This window comes from Bidens hawaiensis, unplaced genomic scaffold, assembly GCF_021521415.1.
Source record: "Bidens hawaiensis isolate Kalapana, Puna unplaced genomic scaffold, B.hawaiensis_p1.1 tig00003237_1, whole genome shotgun sequence".
NCBI classification, from domain to species: Eukaryota; Viridiplantae; Streptophyta; class Magnoliopsida; order Asterales; family Asteraceae; genus Bidens; species Bidens hawaiensis.
Genome location: NW_027491176.1, coordinates 2,052,175 through 2,062,180, shown reverse-complemented (window position 1 = coordinate 2,062,180; position 10,006 = coordinate 2,052,175). Strand labels below are relative to the sequence as shown.

General features: G+C 32.8%; 1 protein-coding gene across 1 annotated transcript; it reads left to right on the top strand.

Annotated features, from left to right (window-relative positions):
• The first annotated feature begins 592 nt into the window (after window positions 1-592).
• LOC143622595 (plant intracellular Ras-group-related LRR protein 6-like) lies at window positions 593-2,471 on the top strand. Its single transcript, XM_077093695.1, has 3 exons — window positions 593-1,036; window positions 1,497-1,666; window positions 1,757-2,471. Exons 1-3 carry the CDS (start codon window positions 821-823, stop codon window positions 2,433-2,435), a joined length of 1,065 nt encoding a protein of 354 aa, XP_076949810.1. The 5' UTR covers window positions 593-820; the 3' UTR covers window positions 2,436-2,471.
• The last annotated feature ends 7,535 nt before the right edge of the window (window positions 2,472-10,006 follow it).

The window sequence follows — 10,006 nt, the reverse complement described above, 5'->3', positions numbered from 1 at the left end:
CATTCGGTCATGTCTATATGTATTTTAACTGATACATGTGGGCTTATTTTTTCTGAATTGGTAGAACCAAATCTTTAAATTAATTTCAATAAGATAAAAAGACAAATATGCTTTCTTATAAGGTAATTTAATTGAAAAAACTTTATTGTAAATCATTAAAAGCGAGACGAAAATCAAATAAAGAGCGAGTAATTTACGTAATTTTAGATATCAAAATGTAACCGAATAGATATAACTTTTTAGATATTCTATAATAATTAAAATATGGTATGTACGTTAGAATAATGTTATTATTCTATTTTTAGAAACAAGATCAAATATATTTTATTCTTATCATGAAAACGGTGAGAACCAATTTGTTGTTATGATTAGGTTTATTTTTATAGGTGTTTGCTGCTATTTTTTGTTTGTATTTGCTAATTTTCGATTATGAAACCTTCCCCTAATTTTATTATCCTATCTAATGGTTTAACACCGTATTATATATTAAAAATAGAGAATTAGAAGATATTTACAGGCTGTTAACTAATGTTAACAAGAAAAGGAAGTTTTTAAAACAAAAATACCAAAACGGTTTTATTTTATATCTTTAAATACACCTATGATAGTTAATACACACTCATCCGTTTACATCATAGTTTTAAATATAATACCAACCTTGTCCTCATCCGTACATCCCTCCTTCCCTTTAAATTACACCATCATCTCTCCATTTTGGTCTCATTCCACAAACAATCAAAGGTCAAAATCTCTCTCTCTCTCTCTCTCAAAGACACATTAGGGTTTGGAGCATTATAGATACAAAAATCTATATCTATACATGATGATGGTTGATGGTGATCATGGAATGATGAAGGTTGACTTTGTCAAGCCAAAAAGAAAACATTTTGGAAGAAACAATTCACAAAAAGAAAGAGAAACTGTTAGGCATGAAGTTGTGGATTTGAGCAAAATGTGTTTAGATGCTCTTCCTCTATCTTCTAATATCAATTTAGGGATTATCTATAAATTGGATATTTCCAACAACAATCTCCAGGTACCCTTCTTTATTCTATGTAACATGTTTTATATTTGTGTTTTTTTTTTGAATTTATTCGTTATTTTTTGCTTGTGTATTAATGAATTTTACGTATCAAATGAACACATATTATGTAGTTTTCACGGTTCTCAGGACGTTTGATAACATCCTATAGATATCATAATTTTAAATATAAGTAAATGAAGTGTAGAAAATATCTATATGAATTAAGCTATATTTTTTTTAGTGTACTTTTCAAAATTTTGATGACTAATACTTTTAAACAAGCCAAGTTGTCTATTATATATGTAAGTATTAGTTGTAGGGAAATATATGTTAATTTGAAATGGATTTACAATATTATCTTTCTTTTTCATTGTACATGTTGGTGTAAAGATATAAAACCAAGAAGTTGACTTTTTGTCACACTCTTGTAATTTATTTAATTATTAGTAAAATATTGGATGATGTATTACAGGTAATTCCAGAGTCATTAACAGCAAGACTCCTAAATTTAGGGGTGTTGGATGTACATTCAAATCAACTCAAAACACTCCCAAACTCAATTGGTTGTTTGTCAAAACTCAAGACCCTCAACATTTCAGGAAATCATCTTCAGTCCCTCCCAAAACCTATTGAAAACTGCAGGTCACTAAAGCAAACAAACCTTTTGTTTTCCTTTAGATTTTACAATATAAACTCATTTATATTCTAATATTTTTGTTTTTGGATTTTTAGAATGCTAGAAGATTTAAATGCAAATTTCAATCAGTTGACTAGCTTACCGGATACTATCGGTTTTGAACTCATCAATCTAAAGAAACTATCCGTGAATTCAAACAAACTAGCCTTCCTCCCGTCATCCACGTCCCACTTAACCAATCTTCGTCACCTTGATGTGCGCCTCAACCACCTTCGGTCCCTCCCTAATGACCTTGAAAACCTAACCAACCTTGAGATCCTTAATGTTAGCCAAAACTTTCGGTACCTTGACACTTTACCCTACTCCTTAGGTGTACTTTTCGCTCTTGTTGAATTGGACGTTAGTCACAACAACATTAAGGTATTGCCCGAATCAATGGGTTGCTTGAGGAGACTTCGAAAGCTTAATGTAGAAGGGAACCCTTTAATCTCTCCACCACCGGAAGTGGTGGAGCAAGGGTTAAATGTGATAAAAGAGTATCTCAGTGAAAAGATGAATGGGGCACATCAAAATTCTTCAAAGAAGAGGTCTTGGATCGGCAAATTAAGGAAACTTGGCACGTTTGGTGGGGCCCGCCCGATTCAAGAAGAGAAAGAAGGGTATTTAATGTCTAATAATCGGACCATAGACGGACTTGCTTCTCCTAGGTACATGGGCATGTTCTCTCCTAAACGTATTTTCTCTCCGAAAAGATATTTTACTATGAAGCTATGAGTATCATATTCGAGGGTTTCGATACTCCATATTTTGGTAAAATATTTTCACTATTGTTGGTAAACCTTTGTTTAGTTTTATTATTATAAGGTGTGGATGTGGATATTTCTTTTTGATTGTCTCGTTAAAACCGTTTAAAATATAATATAACCATAAGCCCATTTTGGGTGAATGTGGTCTTGACGTTTATGAACATGGAATGGGTAACTAATTGGGCTCGGGAAAATATGAAAACAATCACCTCACAAGCCCAATGAGAATGAGGGACCCATCGTATATAATATCTGAGACGTGCTTATTACAATTTCTTCATTACTATTATAATTATAATAATACTTTAGGCACTGGCGAAGGTTACTTAGAGCCCGGGGTGGCCCCGGCTCTCCCTGTTTTTTTACGCGGTAGTGTAAATTTACCCGTTTTCGTCCGAAAGTTTTTATACGTAGTGCATATTTAGCAGCTTTCGGCCGAAATCTTTTATACGTATGGTAAAATTTAGCCGTTTTTGGCCGAAGATTTTTATACGTAGTGTAAAATTTAGCCTTTTTCGCCGAAATTTTTTTATACGTAGTGTAAAAAAATTAGCCGTTTTCGGTCTAAAATTTGAGTCCCGCCCACTTTGTGAATTTTTTATATATTTTGAGTCCGCCTCCCCGGTGTATTGGTTCAAGCTTCGCCACTTACTTCAGGTTTACTATTTTAACGGCATTTGGTACTAGTTTGAATTTCGCCATTAAGTAATACTTTAGGTTTACTATATTATAATACACACTTTAATTAAATATTTTAGTTATGGTTACTATTTGCATTTTAATTGTAGATTCACTCTATTATTCAACAAATTACTTCTGTCGTCACCACATATCCGTCATTGTGGTCGCCTACACTACCACCACCGTTGTCACTGCTACTTCACCATCGTTGTCACAACAATCTCCAACACCGCTACTACCGACTCATTTTGATTTTAACCAACTTGTAACCTTCACCAAATTAGTATATTTTTTTACAATCTAAAAGACATTGAAAACACATAACCCAAGTTGTGCATTTTGGGACGCTTGCTAATAAATAGTATAACCTTAAAATTTAATCATCTTGGCTTATATTATCCTCATGGCCCTATACATCATATCTAATAATAATAATAATAATAATAATAATAATAATAATAATAAAACGACAATGACGATTATAATCCCATAACCAACTACGACCAGGGCCTAACTCCCTTACCAGTTAACCCATGGCGATAACACACCGACAATATTCAAAAAGTACGAATATCATAAAACCCAATCTCATCCTCACACTTACGATCTTAATTTTTAAAAAAATCTACCACTATACTTTTCCTTTCACTATTTTTGGTCTCTTATCACCGAAGCACCAGTAATAGACCGACATAACGAGGCAAACACACGTAATGTGGGACTCCACTTGTTTTTAATTTCTTCCCTTTAATGTCATGTCTTGTTCTCTTCTCATTGATCAATTTCTTTTAAAGTCTAAAGGTATATTTGGTATATAAATGAAGATGGTAATGTAATGGATAAAAGAATGAAATAGATCATTACCATTTCATTGTTATGTTTGGTTACCATGTAAGAATGAGATGATTAATCACTTTATTGTTATTATTATTATTATTATTATAATGTAATAAATAAATAATTTTAATAATAAATGAATATTCATGATAACTAATTTATGGACCATCGTGCTGCAACGAAATCTTTAAACTGAATAAAAATAATCGTAACAATGTTGAATCACGTATGTGCGTTGTGAAATGTTAACTCGTCAAATTTAAAAAAAAACTAATATTAATAATGTAGTAATAGTTCTAATATAATAATAGTTATATTAAAATATACAAAACAATAATGAATAATTATATAATAATAATATAATTAATAACTATAACTAGAAAATAATAATAATAATAATAATAATAATAATAATATTATTATTATTATTATTATTATTATTATTATATAGTACTATTAATGATTGTTGATTCTTTTGACTTTTTCATTCCTTTGAAGGAGGAAATCCCTTCCTATATTGTTCTTTTACGTATCTAGAAAGTTCATTCATTTGTTGTCCAGCAAATCTTTGTCTATCCCGATAATCATACAAATTAAGTCTGGCAATTTCTTCAAGCTGTTCCCTTTTGAACTCTTGAAGGTCATCCTTGAAAATAATGTTCTTCAAAGCGCCATTGGACATAATTACTTTTGTCACACCCCAACCTACGGCGGAAATTTCGGGACGTGAGCTGATTGTCACAGCTCGCAATGTACTTTCATGAAATTATAAAGCGACAATATTTAATTAATTTATTTATTATCAAACAACATTTAAATACAACAAAAATAAAGAAAGTTACAAATACAAAACCAACTATTCTTGTATATGTTTATTATCCTAAAGTCATCTCTACGTGTGCTTCAGTTCGATAAGCAATCAAATCTATAACCTGCAAATGCGTACAAAATATATTTGTCAACAACACATGTTGAGTGAGTAGATCACCAGTTTTGACACAAACAAAAATGGTAATATATAATGATATAAATGAATGAATAAAAATAGGTAAAACTGTTATTTGTGAGTATAAACAATGAAATCGTTAATCAGGTAATGAGATGTCGGAAAAACCATTGCCAATGCGATCGGGCTCCGGCCACTACGACTGTCGTATGATCATACTATAATGAGATTATGTTGGGCCACTCCGAATACGATTCAAGTAAGAAAGTAAGCAAATAACATGTAACAGACAATCATTCAGTTGATACACAACACAAAGATCACAGTTTGCGTTTGAGAAGTAATAAGATAAATAGTTTGATAAATGGTACGCAAGTGTCCCCAAAACATTTGAAAACAAGTAAAATAGTGGAGTGATTACTCACCTGATTAGTAGAACAAAACACAAGTGAGGATGTAAGAATGATGAACACTTCGGAGTTTACCGTCAAGGATTCCTAATTATATAATACTATGAATTAATTACAAATGATATAATGTAATTTAATGTAATAAGATTTCAATGTGATTTGAGTTATGATTGGGATTAAGGTATTTATTGATTAGTCTCTACGGTCATTGTTTTTAATAGTCTTATTAATTATAAATTTCCCAACAATTACCCATAATATAATATATAATAAGATGTAAATAAAAATGTGTTTGAATCTGTTAATAAAAATCTATTTAATAAGTTTATTAAATATATATATATATATATATATATATATATATATATATATATAATATAAATATGAGCAAGTTTATCAAGACGTTCAACGATGAGAAACGTGAATTTAAAGTGCCGGGTTTTAAATAAAAAGAACAAGGTTTGCTATTATTATTAAAATATACTTATAATATATGTATATACGTATACTAAAACTTATAACGAGATTTAATCGACAATGAACGTATCTCAATGATATCGGTTTAGATAAAATAATGTTTTATTATATACTTAATAATAATTATAAATCATTAAACCTTAAAAACATAATTAAGGAAGAAAAATTACACAACCGCGTCCAGGGGGGCTCTAACCCGCACCCCTGGCCGGCTCAAACATCAAGCACACACACCCCAGCCAGCTGGGCTGTGGTATCAGTTGTTAATGTTTTGAGAAATATAATTTATATACATAAACAGGTGAAACCCCATTGAGATACAAACCCTAGAATCAACAATTGATTAATATGCTTTAAGTTCGTCCGATTAGTGTTAGGGTTATTGATTTATGATTCAAAATGAACATGCTACACCAATTAATTACCTCGATAATTAACGAATTGAAGTCGAACTACGAGATGAACAGAAGACGGCAAAAGACGATCGGGTTAGGCTTTGCAGACCTCGATACAGAAATTGGTTATGGGGGTTTGGTTTGTGAGATCCAAAGGAAGGTGTATGCCCGATTAATTGCATTATTATCATGTGTAGGTTGTTAACCCATAAAACGTGTAAGACGGTTAGTTCATATCTGCAACACGTATTATATTGTTATTAGTTTCTTAATTAAATTGATATTGTTAGTTAAAATACGCGTATAAATGATTCAAAATAACTAATTCCAAGATTAGCCCGAAGATTAAGTTACAAGAATACGAAATGGGTATGGATTGGATGGGTTTGGTAAAATAAAACGGGTATGGATTGTGGGTTTAAGTTTTTGAATTATAATAATATATTATTTAATCATATTTTCCAATTTAGTCCCTGTATAATAAACATGGATACGAATGTGGTTAAAACTAGAGTTTATGGTGAAAAATGATATAGTTCAAAGTTAAAAGAATATTAATAATATATGTATTTAAATAATATCATTAATTTACCAAAAATGAAAACAAGACGGGTAACAAATATAAATTATAAGTGTGAAAACCCGAGTTGTTACAACTTTCATGGTCTGTGTCCTTGAATAATAATATAGTTTCTTTGGTAGGTCCACTTCTGAGGGTGGCCTTTGTTTTCGTTGAAGAGTTGATCTTGTTGTTGGGGGTGGGAACACTTACAGTGGAGACCCTTGGAGTGTATTGCCTTTTTAAGTTTAGGTCTTCTCACATCCACAGTTTGTTCAAATAGATTCACAGTTTTAGTTTTCTTCATCATAATCAATTTTAGATAGTCTCCCCCTTCTTTGGATAAAATGGTGATCATCTGCATGGTTTCCCTGTCAAGTCTTTCAGTTGGGGGGGGGGGGGTTTGTTCCTTTTCAGAGTAAAATAATTCTTTGAGTTGAGCCTTACCAATATTATCAAAGACATTTTCTTCCATTCCCTTGCTCATTATCAATCCTTTCAAGGTTTTAATTATGTTCTCATCTTCCCATGCAGTAAGTTCACTTTCAAACCAGTTTCAACCGGTTCCTCTTTCACTTGAATCAATTTTGGTGGAGCCTGAGTTGGTTTAGATTGAACTTTTACTTCCTCATTGTATTTCCTCAACTCAGACTCATACATTCTTATCTTTTTCTTTAGAACTTAAGTTTTTAACTTTCTCCCCTTCTCCTCTAGTCTCCATCAATCTCTCCAATAAAGTTTCTCTCTCATCTGCCCATCTCTTCTTTTCTTTCTCAGCCGAACTTATTAGTTTTGATTTTCCTTTAATAGAATTGGAACCATATTTGATTTTCTCTGAACTTTTCTTGAAACTTTCTTCAACTTGCTTCTTGCTCATGATCTCAACTTGCTCAATACCTACACCATGATCAATTAAGAATTTACATTTTCCTCCATACCTTTTGTACAATTGATCAATTCTATCTTTATCATCAGAAGCTTTTCTTCTCAGCCTTTCCTTTTCTTATTTTTCAATTCTTTATTTTGTAGATCTGTACACACCTTCAAGATCATCATAACTCATGTGGTTCAATTGTTTGTCCGAGAAGTTGTGAAGCCTCAAATAAGACATATATCTTTAAGTGTTTTTTTCCCTTTTTCTCCCTTATCTTTTTTATTTCCTTTATCTTTTTCTCAATGAGAGAATCCAGCTCCTCATCAGTCATTATTCCCAAATTTTCAAATTCAAAGCCATGATTCATAAGACAAATTATTCTGGGATCATCCCTTTTAGTTTCATGAAGCCTTGCTTGAATATTTTCTCCGTGAGTTTCAGTCATATCCAGATGAGGAGAGTCATATACCTCTTCATCTTCAACATCAGATAAATCAATCAAAGCATAAATTTTTGGCTCTTTTTCAACATGATCATCAGGTTTCACAACCTTTAGAGGTATAGCATGAATAGCCCTCTTCTTCTCCTTGGTCATGGCTTCCTCAGTATATTTCCTACCCAAATCTCTTTCTCCTCCTGGTATATCTCAGCAAGTCATCATGCCAACTTTTTTCATCCTTCTTAGTTTCTCCTTTGATTCATCATCTCACTTGCCTTTTTGACCATTTCTTCTTGAATTTTCTTCCCATCTATATCAACAGCCAGCTGCCTATCAATATTTTTATTTTCAGGCTCATAAGTAAGAATGGTCACATCAGGTTCAAGAGATTTAGGTTTAGCCTCAGGGGTTTTAGGTTGTTGGAATGTGTAAATAGCAATAGCAAGAGAGTTAGCAACTTCCTTTTCTTGCTGCAACCTCAGCAACCTTCAATCACATCTTGTTCAATTTCCCCCTTTTCCTCATCAAGTTTCTTCTTTAATTCAAACTCTTCCAATATATAATCCTCTAATCCTCCAATTCTTTATCAGTTAAGAACCTGTTAATCATCTCAGTTTGCATCCATTTTCCTACTATCTTATCATGTCTCTAGATAGCTTCTTCAGCAGACTCATCAACAAAGAGGACTTCATCACTCGACTCAATCTATTTAAGTTCTAAGGGTTGCAGCTGACCTTCATGTTCAGCCAATGCCTTCTCTTTAATCCCCCTTTCCTCATCAAAACTTTCAGGTCTGGATGGACCTACGTCCCTCACCACTGTGGGTGGGAAGTCTTTAGGGAAATTATCTATCTCTTCAAATAAATCATCAAGTTCATTATCCACCTCTTTTTATTTTTCCACCACAATTAAAGATTCAACATTTTTAAACTCTCCATATAGTGTATCAAGATTCAAGTCATCTTGATTTTGATCAGCTTTATCTCATTCATCATTCACACCCTCATCAACTATCACATTCTCAATAGTTTCATCATTGTTTATCTCTTCCACATCATCCATATTCTTATCACCTTCATTCACATTAATATCAACCTCATTATCATTAACCTGCCTCTCAACTTCGTTCATCACAATGATTTCAATCACCATGTGATCATTAATTTCAGGCTCATCAACATTATAATATTGTACTACATCATCTGAGACGTCAGCCTCATATCCACCTTCATCCTTTTCATCATCTGTCTCCTCCTCCTTATCACTGCCATATAAGTCTCCCAAATATTTTAAAATATCAATATTTTCAGCACTGGCAACATGTGAATTCTCCCCCTGTTTTGGTTCTGCTGAGGTCTTCTCAACCTCACTGACCAGGGTTTGAATTCTTAGCAAAGCCTGTTCCAATTGGGATTCCAAGTCAGCATTTTTCTTCTTCAATTCCTCACTCTCCTTTCTTAAGTCACAGTTTTCAATTAGCACATTCATGTCTGCCAAGTAGTCTCATTCTAGCATCAGGGGAAGGCGAGTTTATGGGTGAGATAGGAAATGGATCAGGGATTGGGGTTTGTTGAGTGTAATGAGTTGGGCTTTCAATAATATTTTCACGTGTGCTTGGTAATGGGTTTCTACTTTGTATTATGGGTGTATGTGTATGTATGATCTGGAAAGTTGGTATATGTGATTGTTCAGAGGTTTGGGAATGTGTTGGTGATTGGTAAGGTGTGTTGGGTTGGTTTATAAGGTCGGCTGGAATGTATTGTGGTATGTATGGTTCATGTTCAGGTTGGTCTTGGGTTTGATTTTGGGTTTGGGTTTGGGTATGGGTTTGGGTTTGGGTTTGGTTTGGGTTTGGGTTAGGGTTTGGGTAGGTGGTGAAGTTGGTGGGGATGGAATATATGGGTCTTGGGTTGTGGTGATT

What these genes read in the sequence shown, in the direction of transcription:
- LOC143622595 (XM_077093695.1), top strand. Translation starts at nt 821, where the DNA reads ATGATGATGGTTGATGGTGATCATGGAATGATGAAGGTTGACTTTGTC. An exon ending in TTTCCAACAACAATCTCCAG is followed by an intron (nt 1,037 to 1,496) that starts GTACCCTTCTTT and finishes GATGTATTACAG; the next exon opens with GTAATTCCAGAGTCATTAAC. An exon ending in AAACCTATTGAAAACTGCAG is followed by an intron (nt 1,667 to 1,756) that starts GTCACTAAAGCA and finishes TTGGATTTTTAG; the next exon opens with AATGCTAGAAGATTTAAATG.